This window comes from Diuraphis noxia, unplaced genomic scaffold, assembly GCF_037042655.1.
Source record: "Diuraphis noxia isolate RWA-SAM2 unplaced genomic scaffold, SU_Dnox_SAM2 contig0001, whole genome shotgun sequence".
In the NCBI taxonomy this organism is placed as follows: Eukaryota; Metazoa; Arthropoda; class Insecta; order Hemiptera; family Aphididae; genus Diuraphis; species Diuraphis noxia.
This window is the reverse complement of record NW_028301711.1, coordinates 102088916-102106189: the sequence shown is the minus strand read 5'-3', so window position 1 is coordinate 102106189 and position 17274 is coordinate 102088916. Positions and strand designations below refer to the sequence as shown.

The following is a 17274-nucleotide window of genomic DNA, read 5'->3' as shown; positions in this document are numbered from 1 at the left end:
ATTAGTTTATAAGTATGTTATTGTCTACATAATACAAAGATTATCTGCAGTGTTTGACAGTATACTAGTTGATAATTAGTCAGTATATTTACAATATTTTGCTTCATCTGCTCTTGAGAATTCAAATGATAATAGTTATTAAATTTACGGTTTTTATGACAAAAGACCGTTGAGAATGAAAACATATCCTACCACTCGCTGAACTTCACATCATCGGTCGCTGTTTGTAATATTTGAAAAATTCAAGGCTATTATTGCAACTCTCGAAGATTTCTCAGAATCAATTAATCGACTGTGTAGTTCAATTGTTAATTGAATTATCCATACAAAAAACTGTGGTCGATATCACACTAAAAATCTGGATCTAGCGTTCTGCTGCACTCTAGTGGTTTAATATTAAATCAAACACTTGTTTATATATTTTTTGTTTACAACTAGATGGTACACTAAGCACATCAAAATTGTAATATAAAATAAATCATGGTAATAATAATATATTATAGGTAGTAGGATACTCCTGAGTACCTGGTGCGTATGATTCGTTCCTGGCTTTGGGCAGAGAGTTACTGGTAGGAGACAACAGGGTGGCAAGAACTGTGACGTGTGGCGTTCCTCAGGGATCGGTCCTAGGACCTACCCTTTGGAACATTGTTTATGACGACCTGCTCACCATGGAGGTCCCCTCCGGGTGTCCAGATGATCGGCTTCGCTGATGACCTCGCGGTTGTGGGATTGGCTAGGACAGGTGAGCAACTTGGGGATCTAGTGAATCCCGTACTGGACCAAATCGACGATTGGATGGTGAGGCATGGACTACAGCTGGCTCACCAAAAGACAGAGGCTGAAATGCTGACGAAGATATGGGCCTACAACCCTCCCCACCTCAGCATTGTAGGTCAGCCGATCGACCTAAAGAAGCACCTTCGGTACCTAGGAGTCATCCTTGACACCCGTCTCTCCTTTGTGAAACACGTCGAAACGGTCGCCAAAAAAGCGGCCACATCGGCGGCAGCTCTTTCCAGGATCATGCCCAACATCAACGGGCCTGGTCAATGGAAGAGAAGACTCCTAGGATCTGTAGTCGAGAGCCAGCTGCTCTATGCCGCCCCGGTGTGGGTAGCTCCCGTCTGCAGCACTGCTAAATCCATCAGAAATCTTAGGAGACCGCAGACGGTGGCCGCCCTGAGGGCTATCAGAGCCTACAGGACGGTCTCGGACGAAGCCGCCTTCCTATTGGCGAACATGCCGCCAGCTGACCTTATCGCTCAGGAGAGGACGAGGATCATGAGAAGGTTCAACGACGCACCGATCCCAGGAGAGCCACCTGTCTCCAGAAATAGGATCAAAAATGAAAAAAGGGAGGCTACCATCGTAGAATGGCAGACGAGGTGGTCCAGTTCAAGCAAGGCCGCCTGGACTCGCCGCCTCATCCCCGATCTGGTTAGGTGGTATAACAGTACGACTCCAGTAGTCCTACCACATGACACAGGCGCTCACTGGACACGGCTGTTTCCAGTTCTACTTCCATCGCTTCGCTAGGGCCGCAAGCCCAAGGTGTGTCCACTGCCAGTGTCCCTCGGATACAGCAGAACACACCTTGTTCCACTGCGAGAACTGGAATGGTCTACGAACCGACCTCTCTGAGCGCCTCGGGCATCTACCAACAACAGCTGATGTGCCCGATATACTCTGTGGTCCTCTACTCGAAGACCTGCCAGCGGACGGCCATCAAAGGGCGTTTGTACTCTGCGATGCTGAAGAGATCAGACTCTTCTACAAAATGGTGGAAAACATTCTCACTGTCAAGGAAGAGGAGGAGAGGGATCGACAAGCCACAGGAGCTGAAATATGAAGTCGGTACGGGATTCGAAAGGTTACGAGATGTCTAGGATGGCTGGCTAGTCCGGTCCGAGAAGAGGCGTCAGAACGCGATGTCTAGGGTGGCGGACGCGGTCGGCCCGAGAAGATATATGAAGGGATAAAAATATTAAAAAATATACTGCTGTATAAAACTGCTGTGAGGGGATATAGCGGGTTAATCTTGCTTGTCCCTTCTTACGATGTATTGTTTTGTAAAGTCATAACAGGATTGGGGCACTCGCATATATACCAGGTTACTGAGGAATGGGTATCTCAAAACTGTTATGATTACTTTTACTTGTATAAATTTATGACTTCTATAAATAAACGTTGCTGCATGGGGGCTAAGCAAAACAGTTCGGCCTCCATGCAGTGATTTAAACAGAAAAAAAAAAGGTAGTAGGAATAATTAATAATAATAATGTAAGTACGTCAATTCTTTTTTTATAGTTTATAGGTACTTAGTTACTACTTAAGTTCTTTTTAAATTAAATACTTTTGTCATCGGAAATTCGTATATACCTATTATATAAAATAATGGCACAAATGTAAAATAAAAATTATTATACCTACCTAACAAGATAAAGTTTTTTTTTGTTATTATTAGAAAACAATACAATCTGTTTTAATTTATACAATAAATAATATGGGGGGGGGGGGTCCAATGACCCTACTTTATATGGAATATAGACATTTTAAATTTAGGAGGTACAAAATTTAGAAAGTTTTTTTCGCATTTGTTTTTACAGTTTCTCTATTTTCATTTCTTGACCACTGCTTCATTCGCATATTTAAATAGTATTTTATTGAGAATGCAAGAATGTCACATTTATGCTCAGGACAAGAGAACTGAAATCTTTTAAAATAGAATCTTTAGAATCTTTCACAATTTTTTCCCTAACAATATCTGCTGATGAAAAATGTTCTTCACAAATTCTATGTCCAAACACATAATCCCTGATAAAGTGATAAATATTTCTCCGAATTTCTAAGACCGTGCTAAAGAATGTCACTTCTTTTAGTTTTGTTACAGTTATAATTTTAATGAACAAAATATTTGATATTACTACTCCACTATTAAAATATTTTAATTTTCAAACTCCTTAAAATGATTACATTCAAGCATTAACAACAGTTGATATTGCTGAACAAAGATGATCAAAATTGAGGACACAAAAGTCAGTTGATACTCTTTTACAAGAATCAAAAGAGTTTTCAGATTAAAATGAAATTAATGAAATTGAATTCCCTAAGACCACGGAATTAAGATTTATCCATCTTTCATTTATAGTTAAGACTAACTTTGAGCTTAAGATTTGATTATTATTTATTATAATAGCAGGAATAGTACTAATTGTGTTTAACAATAAAATATAAATTATGGATTATAAAAACAAAAGAAAAATATGCAATAGTAAAATTACGGATTTCTTTTTAAAAAAACTAACAGATGTTATAAGAAGTTAAGTTCTATTAGGTTGATTATTATTATGTGCTCTCATTATATACCAATCAGGGTTCAACATTTAATTTGTCCATTTTTTAACTTTAGTTGATGAAAAAAATGATAATCGTTGTAATGATGTACAAATTAATAATAGTGATGAAATTTCACTGCCTACAACAAAAACATGTATACAATTGACTCCTGAAGGTAATTAAAATTAATGTTTAATTTTGAATACATTTACATGTTGCCTTTGAACTATTAGTTCAATAGTGAATAAACATATAATGGCGTCTATGTTCAATTAACATTTATGTTTCATATTCAGTATTTGACATTTGTGTTACTAATCTACTGGCTCCCATCACTCGCCTCCCTTGACGTTTCCAGTCCAGTGTAGTAGTCCATGTTAGTGACTAATGAAGGTAATCCTGAATAATTTTTTTAAGCTTTGAAGAGCCAATGTCTTAAGGTGTCAAAGCATCTTACGATGCAGTAAAAAAAGCAGTTAATCAAGTTATATCATGGAGTGATCTACTAGGCTTAAAGGCGTCAATTGTAATCGATGGAGCTTCAATTAATTCAGGTGATAAAAATATACTGTGGTCTATTCTTTAAAAGGAACGAGCATATTTACCACTGATAAAAGTTTGGTGTGCTATGCATCGCACTTCTTTAGCATGGGAGAAATTAACAGCAGATGTAGTTAAAGTCAAAAAAATTATAGAAACATGTGCATCAATATCAAGTTATTTTCACCAGTCCAGATTGCGCACAAAAAAATTAAAACAAATTGCTGAAGAAAATAATTGAAAATTTAATAGTTTGGCATATTACTTTGAAGTTAGATGGACAGAATTTACACATAGTTTATGTTTAGGAATTTTAAAAAACTGGAATATTTTGGTAAAATATTTTGGTAAAATATTTTACTATAATGTTAGAAGAATCACAAGACTCAAAATTTAAATCAGTTACAAAAGAATTTTTTAAATTTCTTATTGATTATGAAAAGTTAAAACTTTTATGCTTTGTTACTGATTTAGAATATTTATACTCACGTTTTCAGTGTTTCGATAATTTTAAAAAATCTGTTCTCATGGGTGGTTGGGAAGAAACTTTAAGTAACTCTGTTATTGAATCTAAACCATTTAATTCAACTAATTCTAATGACTATGAAATAAATATTCAACTCAAAGGTTTTAATTTACACGAGAAGACTGATTACAATATGAGAAGAAAACAACATAATTTATATATCACAGATCATTGTAGTTTTAGTGCAATTTGTAACGACTCTTTAGAAATTATATCAATGAAAGACTGGATTCAAATCTCTGGTCAAATCTGAAGCCTTTAGAAACCATCAGTTCTTGCATATCAGACACTGAATTAAAAATTTGTCATAATTTTATTTGCTCTGATTTTGAACTCAATACTCATAGACTTCATAAGTTCTTACCATGAAGCAGCTAGTATTTCAAATATAAATGGGAAAAAAGTTCATTTGAATTATTACAAATATTATTACAATGTGATGCATGGATATCACTATCTACATCAATGGTAAATTGCTAAACTAAATTAATTTGCTTTGTTATTGTATTAAATATTGAACTGCATTTTCAGGCTCGTGTTTTATCAGCTAAACCACACAGTGCTGATTCAGAACGTCTTATTTCATACTATAACAAGTATAACATTATAAAAACAACTAAAAGGTCAAGATTGGAACCAGACACTACAAAAGATGCTCTCTACATAAAAATTAACATGCCAACTTTAAGTGAATTTGATGGCTTAATAAAGAAAATCGCCAAAATTAAACACACCCAGAAACCATTAAAAAAATATGGTTTCAAAGTGTATTTCCTGATGCTGAGAAAGATGATCATAAAGTAAAACTCCCATCGAAAATACAGTTTTACTGTTTAATTACATTTTTCATAATATGTCGATATAAATATATAATATAAGATAATAAAGTTTATAAATTATAGTAAATGTTTATTTTTTAAATATTTTTTGTACGTACTCGTAAATATATAATGAATTGTAAATATACCATTCCTCCCACCACAATCATTAGGAATTAAATTCAAATTTAAAAATGTGCACTACGGAAAATCAGAAAAATAGCAACTGATTATTGCTGTAGTACCTACGTTTAAAATGCCGAATATTCCTGTAAATATGTAATTAATTCTTTCCTAAACGTTTTATATTTCATATCCCATCGATACTTACATAGTTTTGACATTTTGTAATTTGAATTCCGCGAAAAACTGGTCGGATAGAACTTAAAATAATTTCTAATAATTTGGAATTGAAAGGGTCACGTAGGTAATGCTATTAATATGTTTGTCTTATTAGCATGGAGTATATTGCGTTTTGCGTATATGATTATATTTTACCTGATTTCTACTGTTTGCGAAATATTAAATGTCAGGTAATGTAAAATTTACAATATCCCAGTGGTTCTCAATCTTTTTGGATTCGTGTCACCTCTATACATTGAATCCATGTCACTCCGATTGAGAACTAGTGCAATATACCGGTCTACAATTAAAATTTATCTTATATACTTCATATGTATATTTGTATGTATTATAAAATGATCAATGAGATGATATTAATAATATACAAAATAGGTATCGATATAATGTACGTATAACTCATATTCCATAAATACCTACCAAATAAAATAGTTGTAAAAATATTAATTACGTGCGTAATTAATAATAACTCCAACTATGGTAAATTATTTACCAATTTTAAACGTATACTTAAATTACTAGGAATTGCTTTATACAATGCAGTCAATATATATTATACTACGTTTAAATATACAGTCGTAATTTGCATACACAGATCTAGGTTAAGTCCATCTATTAGACATTAGAGTTTATGTTATCCAGACGTACATACATATAAATATGTCAAGTTACGAACGCAATAACAAAAATGTATAATATGTATATTATATATATATATAAGTAGATATATAATGTTCATTCTGGCACAATTGGTTTTTTTATACAGTCAAAAAACTTCTTAAAATTAGCTTATTTTTACCTTTTACATTCAAATTTGTCAAATTTTTTTGCATACAATTTTCATACAATTATACAAATATTTCATGTTTTTTATATAAATTTTACAGATTTTTTAATTACATATAGTTTTCAGTTACAATTAAATTTACAAATTTAAATCATAAGTCACACCACATAAATATGTACAATATACATAAATTATATATCAAAATATATAAAAATATATAAATTGATTTTGTTTTCATATACCTAGCTATGTATTTTTTGAAAAAGTATATGGCTTGTTTACAGCACAACTTAAACTATTTCGTTAATAGAATAGTGTTATTATTTCGTAATATCAAGCTTATGACGTCATTTTTATAGTATTTTAGAATTTTCTAGAATCTTCTAGAATCTTCTAGAACATTTTTCACCCATTTTGTACCCCTCATTCCATGATATTGCGCAATACTGCGTAATATTTTTAGGCTTATAAATATAACCCATCGGCCATCACTGAGTTTTTACTCATTCGTGGACATACTGCAGTCGTTTTAAGTATTATATTAGGATATATTATATATAAGTTTATGTATAGGATAATTTTTTTTTAACAAAGATCTTTCAGTTGTCATTTTTTCACAATTTAAATATTTACCAATAAGATGTTGAATTGAGATGTTGTGTATGTTGGATTGAGATGTTGTGATATTGGATTGAGATGCCCCAAGTTTGTAGATTTTGAAATGAATTTCAAGTTTTGTAGATATTGAATTGAGATGTTGTGTATGTTAGATTGAGAAGTTTGGTGATTTTTCTGTAGATATTGGTTTGTAATTATGACTTTTTGTAGATGATGATTCTTCTGTAGATGTTGATTTGTATTAATAACTTTTGAAGATGTTGTAAATCTATCTAGTCAACTTAGACTTGGAAAGTATATTAGTAGTATAAAACAAAAGAATTATATTTATTTTGTAAATAATTTTTTCTTATAAATATAAAGAAAATAATGAGTAATGCTGCTAGTTTTTATGAAAAGATCAATAGTCAATAAAAACAGGGGAGGTATTTTTTTTTTGTATAAATTGTCAGTTTCAAGAGAATTGATGAATTTAATAAAAAACCAAAAATAGTGTAAGACCTGTAGAAAAACTATAGTTAATAATGATTCAATATTATGTGAGTGTGGTAGAAAAATATATTTAAGATGTGATGTTAGAAGAGTGGATAAGTTATAAGATTATATTTTTCTAGTTTTATTAATAGTTTTTAAGTAATTAATAAAATCCTCTTTATTTATATTTATACTAAAATGTCCCCAAGCTAATGTATTTGTTTCACCCTTTACTAAATATCTTTTACCATCAAACCAGTTTAATCCAATTTTAGTCTGTTTTACTGTATTAATTTCATGTTTTTTACTTTGCATCATTGTTTGATTAATATTTTTACATGTATTGTTTTCTAGACATATTTTATAATCATTATGTGTTATAATATTTTTAACTACTCTATTTTTTACTCCTTTAGCCTTTTTTATTTCTATATTTGATGCAAAAACTTTAATTGTATAAGATTTTGATGCTAACCCAATAAATTGTTCTATGATTTTGCCATTTAGTTCATCTTTAAATTTACCTACTACTTTTTTATTAACTTGAGGGATTCCATAAACGTTATATTTATCATATAATCAGATGTATCATACTCATCAATCATATCTTTCATATCTTCACATATGTCTTTTGTTTTTGCTGTAATTATTAATGAATCGGTATCTCCATAATTAAAATATATTTTATCTCCATAAATTTTCTTTCAATTTATAATAGAAATCATACATTTAAATTTTAGAAATTTCAAGAATACATGTACCTATATACATTGGTTGATTAAAAATAATTTCTGTTTTATTCATTTAGACAGCAGCTAGATTCTTGCTAATGAAAGTAGATTTTTTTAAATTAGGTTTTGAAACATATTTAGTATATTTAGTATCTTCTGAAATTAATTTTATATTAACATGTTTTCTAGCATCCATCATTGTTCTTCCAAATACTGAATTATTCATTGTTTTATAAAAGTTTTTATCGAAATCATTTGTTGCCATCTGTCTTAACTTTGTATTTTTATCTATATAAACTTTCATCCAATTAGATTGATCAAATTGAATAACTCTATGTATTCAATTTAATTTTAAGCCTGCTCTCAAAGCTTGCTGTAGATTTGAGTAATGAATAACATAATTGTTTTTGTCATACAATGTAGTAAATAATTTTGGTAATTTTTTATTATTTATTATATTTTCTGGATAGTATGATAAATCATTATGTTTTTTTGTAATTCTTCAGGATAAATTAAATCAACCTCAAAGAGATATCCTTTTTCCAGATTATCTTTCATTTCTAAAATATTGTATGCATTAAATAATTCTGGTTTTACCCACTTAAACCCACCAATCACCATATGGTAAATATTTCGACATTGCATGCCCATATAAATTATTAGCATCTAGATATTGTGTATATATTGATTCTTTATTTTCATTAAATTTTTTTCCCATATATTTATTATTTGCTTCACTATATCTGTTTGAACCTTGAGATAAACCCCCCCCCCCTTTTGGCTCTTTCGAACATTAAGAGCATATCTATATCAGTTAATAATTGGATACTTTGTTTTGTTGTTTTAAGCATACAATCCCAGGCAAATCCCGGAGTAGTATAATACCAAGCTAGATCTAGTCCATATGTTTTTAATGATTTTTTTCTGAAATATTCCATAATATCGGTTATAAAATTACATCTATTGTATTATATAACATATTAAACTCTTACATTTTTTGTACTGAAATATTTCCAAATTTCCATTGCATAATGATATTTATCATCACTAATATGTTCATTATTCAATAAGTTATAAAAAGATTCTGTTGGAGGTAATTCTGTTTCTTTATATTTATCTACATAATTCATGTAATCATATGGAAAAGCTAATTTTTTAGTTAATAATCTAAATAAATATACCTTTTGTAATTCAGTTAAATTAACAGGTACTTTTTTCTGAAACCATTTCTTTAAAATTTTAAAATTACATAATTTCATATTTTTGGCTAATTCTGAAAGTGAGCAAGGTAGAAATTTGTAAGAATCTAAAAATCTAAGCTCAATATTATTTTTATTTTTTTTGGAATATGGTATTCTTTTGGAAAATGAAATATAATTATCTTCATTATTTGGTATAAGGTCTATATTATCTTTATCATTACCTAATTCTCTGACTAAAAAATGAAAATCATATCCTGTAAAATTATGGAAGAATACAGGAATACATTTTGGGACTTTATAATTTAGATTACATATATTATGAGCAGCTCCTCTATATAACCCCGTTAAATGATCATGTTCTCGGACTTTATCTTTTGCATTATTTCATACTGAATGTTTTTTTTTTATTTTGGATCGTATCTTCTGAATGATCATGATCTTGGACCTTATCTTTTGCATTATTTTCATTTTGGAGCTTATCTTCTGAATGATTTTTTGATATGTAAGAAGGCATATTACTTAATTCTTCTTCACAAATATGACAGATTGTTGCATTTTTATATTCTTCTTTTTGTATTTCACTTAGATCTTTAATTTTCTTAATTTTATTCAAATAATTTTTAGATGCAAGTATAGCATCTTGTTTTAAATATTTATATATTATTTCCGGAGAATCTTCTCCAAAGTATTCTAAAGTGCATTATTCACAATCCTGATCACTATTGACATATACAATAAAGTAAACAAAACTAAAGGTAAGGTAACTAAGTAACAAAAGGTACTTTCATTTTATGATTATAATTTCTAAATTTTTATATGGTAAAGTAACTCTTGCTTCTTTATTTATCCCACAATAATTCCTATGTTTTGACAGTATGAATTTAGTTTGAAAGCTATTTAAGGATATTCTACAGGGATATCTTATTTTATGATTATTTGTAATTTGATTTCTAATTAAACTCCATAATTTTTTGATTAAAATATAATGTGTGTTATCTTCATTCTTAAGCAGTAAAAAGTCAATATGCACTTTTTTCATTTTTGGTTACAGATATTGGATTGATTTTGTAAAATTGATCATGATGATATACATTAATAGATATAGTCCTCCTTCAATTAATTTTTTTTATTTGCAATGTCTACAAATCCAGGTATTTTACAAACTACCATCGGATATTCAATTTTAATTTCATTAAATATATTTTCATATTTTTCATATTGGTTTTACTCTTTGTGGGTTATTTCTAGGTGGGTATAAATGAGCTAAAATTTACCATAAAAAACATTATTGTCTTCATTTTTTACATTTATAGTTGCTTTCTTATTAGCTATCTTATCCGGGGTTTTAATATATGTACTACCTCTAATAGGATCATATTTATGAATAGCAATATTAAGGATGTCGATTGATTGTAATACCCAATTAGAGCCTCTTAAGTTATCAGATACACGTTCATGTTCACATAATATTTTATCTTTCATATTTATATATATTTCATCCATATTTGATTCTGAAAAAATTTCATAATTTTTTGTTTGTAAGTATTTATATTCTATTTCAGGACTATTCATAATACGATCTTTTTCATAGGTTCCAATAACACATAAATTAATTTTTATTGCATTATGTTTTGTCAACCACTTTTTAATAAGTGATAGGACAGGTTTCTTTGTATCATTCATAAAACTTGATAACTTTAGCCCCATATTCGTTTTTGATTTTGGATTGGGTATATCTATTTTTAAAATGTTCTTCATAAAATGTTGGTCTAAATTTATGAATGGATTGTTCTTTGTTGGATAATACTATTTTGTCTTCGTGGAATTTAAATGGAACACCAGTCAACCAATAATTTGTTTCCTCACTAGTTAGTTCAAAAATAATCTCTAATCTTTTTTCAATATATATAGACTGTTTTATTTTCTTGCTTAATATTTTATATAATTCTTTCAATTTCAATTCCTCAGTTATAATATTTTCCCCATTCTTTATACATAATTTGTAATTTCTTAAATAGTACTCTATTTGGCTTTCACTTTTATTTGAAAATGTATTATGTTCCTGAAAAAATTTAAACCATTTTGGATTGTGTATATTTTTACCTTCATTCTTAATATATCTCATTGATATTTTATTACTCATTATTTATTTTTTTATTTATTGTTGATTATTTATTAGGTTTATTATTTTTATTTTATTTTTATGAATTCTTTTATTCTTCAAATTTGCTTATACAGGTTTTCTTTGCCCAATAATCAGCAAATATCTGTTTAAAAATAAAATATATATAGATTTGTGAAAGTTAGAAGTTTTAAAGTGTTTTTAGAATTAAATAAGCAATAAATTCTCTATTTTTTATTTCATTGCCATCTTGATCAAAGATAAATAATTTTATATATTTATAATCTATTACATTTAGAGGAATATATTTAATATCATTAGCTATATATTGTCCTTCAACATCAAATTTGATTACAGATAAGATATCATCATCTCTATGCAGATATTGTTCAATTTTATGGTTAGAAATAGATCTTTCAATTATGTCACAGTGTATTTCAACAACAAGTTTATTTACAAAATATTGACCAAGTATTGGGGAAACAGATTACCACTGGGCGCGCTGTAGTCTTTTCAAAATGACTGTTGTATTCGGGTATCGTTATCATGATAATACAAAAATGTATAAACTATTAATATTCTAAACACGATTATGATTACCTGCCTGCTTTTCTTTGTACATATATTATTATATTAATATTTTCTATATAGTGTTATTATGATGCACTTATGTTTTATGCATTTATGTATCAATATTATTATTAATTAAGGTACCTAATTAGTAATTTTTATTTACTTGTGCTGCTGGGGCATCAGAATGTTGTAAACATGTTGTAGCAATACTTTTATATTTATATAGGTAAATTATATTTATAATATATTTAAATAAATAATTATTAGTCTGATGATAATGTTGAATGATTTTTATTAGAACTTCAATATCTGAAATTGATACATTATCATCAACTGATGTTAGATGTGAGTGATCACGTTTAAGGGAACCATCTTTACAACAATATTCTCCAGTTCTGATAAAACAATTTTGTAGTTGCAAACCAATAATTGTTCCAATCTGTAATAGAGAACTATCAGGTGAAGACATTCTGTATGTAATTAAAAATAGAAACCTATAACATAATAATGTGTATTATATTATGAGTTTTTTGAGTTTTTTCTTTTGTGCATTTTAGATCTGCTTTTGTTTTTGCTTCACCACTTTCAGCTTTAGCTTTACATACTAAAGGTAGAAATTTAATTAGTACTGAAGAAGTTGGATTAAAGAACATTGATGCTGATACTAATATTGAAAATGTGTTGACACCTAATAGTTTGCTTGATATTGTTCATAATTTTTCTATAAATGAGCTTAAAAGTTGCTGTTTAGCTAGATATTCTAAACTATCAGATAAGCCAACAGAGTATATAAGGAATAAGTCTCTTAAAGATAAAGTCTATTGGAAAGTTGTAAGACAATTTAGGATTACAGGTAGTCGGTGTTATTCGTTATAGGTATACCTATAATTAATCTCCAAAAACTGAAAACAGTGGGCACTTAAAGCTAGTAGATATTTTTGGCCAAAACAAATTTGTAAAGCATGGAATTGAGTTTGAAAGTATAGCAAGGCAACTTTATTCAAAAACCAATAACGTAAAAGTTCATGAATGTGGATTTATTACCCATTCAATAACACCTTGGTTAGGGTTCTCACCTGATGGTGTAATGTTAGATGTAAATAATAAACCTATAAAACTAATTGAAATAAAATGTCCAGGTTCATATCAAAGTCATTTAGATATGCTTGATAACCTATCCTACATAACAAAAAAACCTAGTGGTGAACTGGACCTGAAACAAAATCACACATATTACGCACAAATACAGCTTGGGCTTGTAATGTTAAATGTAACACATTGTGATTTTATAATTTATTGCAGCTTTGATAACATATATCATGTTATTCCTATAGATTTTAATTGTGATTACTGCAAACATATGCTTTTAAGTTTAACATCTGTTTATTTTCATAAACTATTGCATGAAATATGTAAATTATCAGACAATAGATGATTATTTATATAATATATACTTACTATACAATATACTGATTTGGTCAAAAAATAAATCTTCTGTGTTTATTTAAAAATGTACTTGATGTTACCTTACACCTGTAATATTTCTAAAGCTTTAATTAGCTTAATTTTAATATTATTTAGGTAATGATAATTAACAAATTATATATTTATTTTTATAACACTTTATTACTGCTTTTAATTTTATTACATAAATAGTATACAATTACATATGATGATATAAATTATAATGATTAAAATAATTATAAATATTTACAGATATATTATATTATGAAGCATTGTGTGTTCCAAAATAGTTATAAATAAATAAAAATTGATTCATATAAAAGATGTGTAAATTATTTTGTATTTTTTTTTTCAAATTATATATATGTATATATATATATAATTTATACATTACCTATCTAACACATTTTATACAAATACAAGAATATATTTATTATACTTGGCCAACTGAAATGTTATTAAATTTATCATTTGAGAAAATTGGCGGACTCAGATTACAAATGCCTCCAATTATAACCATAAACTAATCAAAAATTGCTTTATCCGATGCTCGCCCACCAAATGGCTCACTAATATAGGTAATTAACCCACCAGGGGAAATACCAATTAAAAATTTCAAAGTAAATGTAGACTTATAATTACTGTATACTTTAATGCGACAAGTTAAGCATTTTGGCCGTTGTACAGAAATTTCTGTGCAATCTAATACAACTCTGGTGTTGATAAATTTTTCAAAGCAATATGGAATATTGTTTGAAATTTCATATCTTGATGGCCAGTAAATAACATGTTTTAAAATAATAGCTATTAAAGGAATATTTGAAACATACACTAAATGACAGGTTTCCGCAGTAAGATTTTTAAAAAAAATTAACAAGACTGCAAATGATAAATCTTGTTTTAATTTAAAAAAAATAAATATGATTCTTTCCTTAATACTTGGATGATGTGTTCTGGTGTCTAGATAATTCCCACTAAAAAGCTCTACAATTTTTTCTAAAACTGAAAATGTAGGTATTCCAGTCATAGTCACTAACTTTTTTTGTGAATCAATTAAATTAATGAAAGGAACAAATATATCCCAGACAGAAACTTGAACTTCCTTATCATTTTGCAGTATTCTTTGAATGCCTTCAATTTGTTGCTGATCATGGTCATTTGTAGTCTCTATAAATGAAGGACTGGTGGACATTACGTTATGATGTGATGACGTGATGTGATACTGGATAAATCAAATTTCTTTGAACTCTAAAGAAAATGTTTTACATTTAATTTTAATGTACAGGATTTGATACTTAAACACATTTGTATAAATATATATCACATATTATATTTAAATTGTGTTAAAATTAATAGAACACTTTTTACATTTACTATTGATATTCTTTTTTTGGGAGAAGCAATATTTCTTGAAGATAATCTTTTCTTTGGAGAAATAAATGGAACTGATGATTTTGGTAAGTTAATATTTGGAACTGCGTATTTTTTCAGGCATTTTCAATCTGCTTTTATTGAACTAATAAAAAAATAAAATAATTACACTAAAAACATTCAAATAAAGTTGGAGGGAAGTTCTCTAATACTATTTCACTAACTAGAGTACTAACCTAGGACAAATATAATTATCTTCTGAAAAATGTTTTGAATATATTTGCAATCTTTTTTTTTTTTGTAAGGTTTTTTTATCCATTCGTAAATTTATTGCCCATATTCGTCTTTTATCAACAAGTTCTTCAACTCCAAGCTTATTCAACCATATAATTTTTAATTCATTTTCTTTCGGAAATTGATGAAAACTTATGCCTTCACAAGTTGAAAACCTCGAGTTACAATCAAACACAGAGCAAAAATTATGGTTTCTCTTTGGTTGTGTCATAGTTTAGTCTAAAACGAATGGTTTAAATAAAATGGTAAACATGGCATTTTTTAGTTTTATTCATTAAATAAAGTACGTACTTACTATAACTGTTGGATCTTGGATAATGGTAGTAACAAAAAAGTTTATTATATGATTTATTGTGTTTATATAATTAAATACCTAATATATTATGCCTCACATTGACTTAATATATTTTTCATGTAGTTATATAATATGTTCCTTGTACCTAATACCTATTGGCTACTACAACTACCTGCATGATAAAATATTAATTATCTTTAATAATCATTAATCAATATAATTCAATAATAAAATCAATGTACCATCGGGCTCTGGACACTTTTAAATGTTATCAATAATAAGCGGCCATCTTTTTGGAGGAAGATAATATCAATATTATTTTGTGATAATATTGTTTTGACATTTACTAGTTGTTTACATTGTGTTGTAACGGTTAACCTTTCGAGTTTTCAGTTTAAGTTTAAAATTTTTAAAATCTATTAATTTATTCTGTGGTTCTATAAACTGTATTGGCTATAATGGTGCTGGTATGTATTGTAAAAATTGCAGAAATGCCAAATCAATAACTAAGGAAAAAAATTGCAACCTTTTTAGAATACCCAAAGATTTGGATCGGTAAGTAATTTATCAAAACAATATTATGATTATATTAGTTCATTTTTAACGAACATAAAATAATTTACAGGTCTAAAGAATGGTTAATTAAATGTGGTAGGGCAGAACTTTGTTCAAAATCTGTTGACAACCTCTACAACAATTATAGAGTGTGTATGAAACATTTTAAAGAAAATATGTTTTCAAATACAGAGAAAACTCGATTGTTGATTAGTGCTGTACCTACTGAATTTGATAATTATGAATATAAAATGTTGTTTTATAATAAACATTAAATAAAAATGTTCTTTCTGCTCCAAGAAAACATCGTAAGCTTGATATTCTTTCACATTTGTAAATTGTAATTTGAATATTTTAGAAAAATAATTTAATATGTAAAATAATTTTTTTTTTCATGTGTCTTGATAATTGAACTGGTGTGAGTATTGTGAAGAAAAAAAGAAATTTCAAAATTCAAAATATAGTTAAGAAAACATTATATCCGTAATTTTTAGCTGTGAAAACAAGTCTATAAAAACAAACGAAATATTGTTTAAAAAATGGGTATTATAGAGTACAATAGTTTGGAAACAATCTCACCAGGGTTTTGTATTATTCTAAATATACAAAACCCTGATGAGAGTGTCTCCGAACTGTAACTATTGTACTCTATAATACCCATTTTTTAATAGTATTTGGTTTTTGTAAACATGTTTACATTGTTAGATTTAATTTTTCATCGCTGTAATGTGCTTAATATTTATTTAACATGATATTGTAACATAACTAAGAATTATAATAATTTAATATTATGAAAATAAATAATTAATAACTATATATGATTATTTGAATATTTTAGTATAACTATTGAATAAGTTAAATTTAAATATTTATTTTGTATTATTTTTCAAGTGAATACATAGCTGTGAGTAATGTGGAAAAGAACCAAGATTTATTAAATAAATAATTTCAAAATGTTTATTGTATGATGTAATTTATTTTACCTTTTCATTTATTATGACTACACACAGCCACACAGGACCCCCACAAGACGGCTGTTGGACCTGGAGTTCAGGGCCTCGGCTGGTTTTTAAAATTTTGACAGTAATTAGGAATACGGGGGGAAGCTAAGTCTATATAACGTATATAATCTCAAAAGAAATAATTTTTCAGAATCTATTATATTCTGTAATACTTATTAGTATTAAGTAAAGAATAAATAAATA

The 17274-nt window shown here is 28.1% G+C and overlaps 2 protein-coding genes and 1 pseudogene across 3 annotated transcripts; 2 read left to right on the top strand and 1 right to left on the bottom strand.

Moving 5' to 3' along the window:
- Positions 1-1307: 1307 nt before the first annotated feature.
- On the top strand, positions 1308-2250 carry LOC149062927 (uncharacterized). The gene has a single exon (XM_089217095.1). It carries the CDS (start codon positions 1481-1483, stop codon positions 1850-1852), a length of 372 nt encoding a protein of 123 aa, XP_089073221.1. The 5' UTR covers positions 1308-1480; the 3' UTR covers positions 1853-2250.
- An 11757-nt stretch (positions 2251-14007) lies between these two features.
- Positions 14008-15741, bottom strand: LOC149062926 (uncharacterized). The gene is made up of 2 exons (XM_089217078.1): positions 15162-15741; positions 14008-15070 (listed from the first exon to the last, which is right to left on the bottom strand). Exon 2 carries the CDS (start codon positions 14744-14746, stop codon positions 14078-14080), a length of 669 nt encoding a protein of 222 aa, XP_089073204.1. The 5' UTR covers positions 14747-15070; positions 15162-15741; the 3' UTR covers positions 14008-14077.
- A 151-nt stretch (positions 15742-15892) lies between these two features.
- LOC149062925 (52 kDa repressor of the inhibitor of the protein kinase-like) lies at positions 15893-16633 on the top strand (annotated as a pseudogene). Its single transcript, XR_016189908.1, has 2 exons — positions 15893-16069; positions 16140-16633. The product of XR_016189908.1 is annotated as a 52 kDa repressor of the inhibitor of the protein kinase-like (transcript).
- The last annotated feature ends 641 nt before the right edge of the window (positions 16634-17274 follow it).

Excerpts from the sequence above, each read along its gene's own strand:
- LOC149062926 (XM_089217078.1), bottom strand. The coding sequence starts at position 14,746 with ATGTCCACCAGTCCTTCATTTATAGAGACTACAAATGACCATGATCAG.
- LOC149062927 (XM_089217095.1), top strand. The coding sequence starts at position 1,481 with ATGACACAGGCGCTCACTGGACACGGCTGTTTCCAGTTCTACTTCCAT.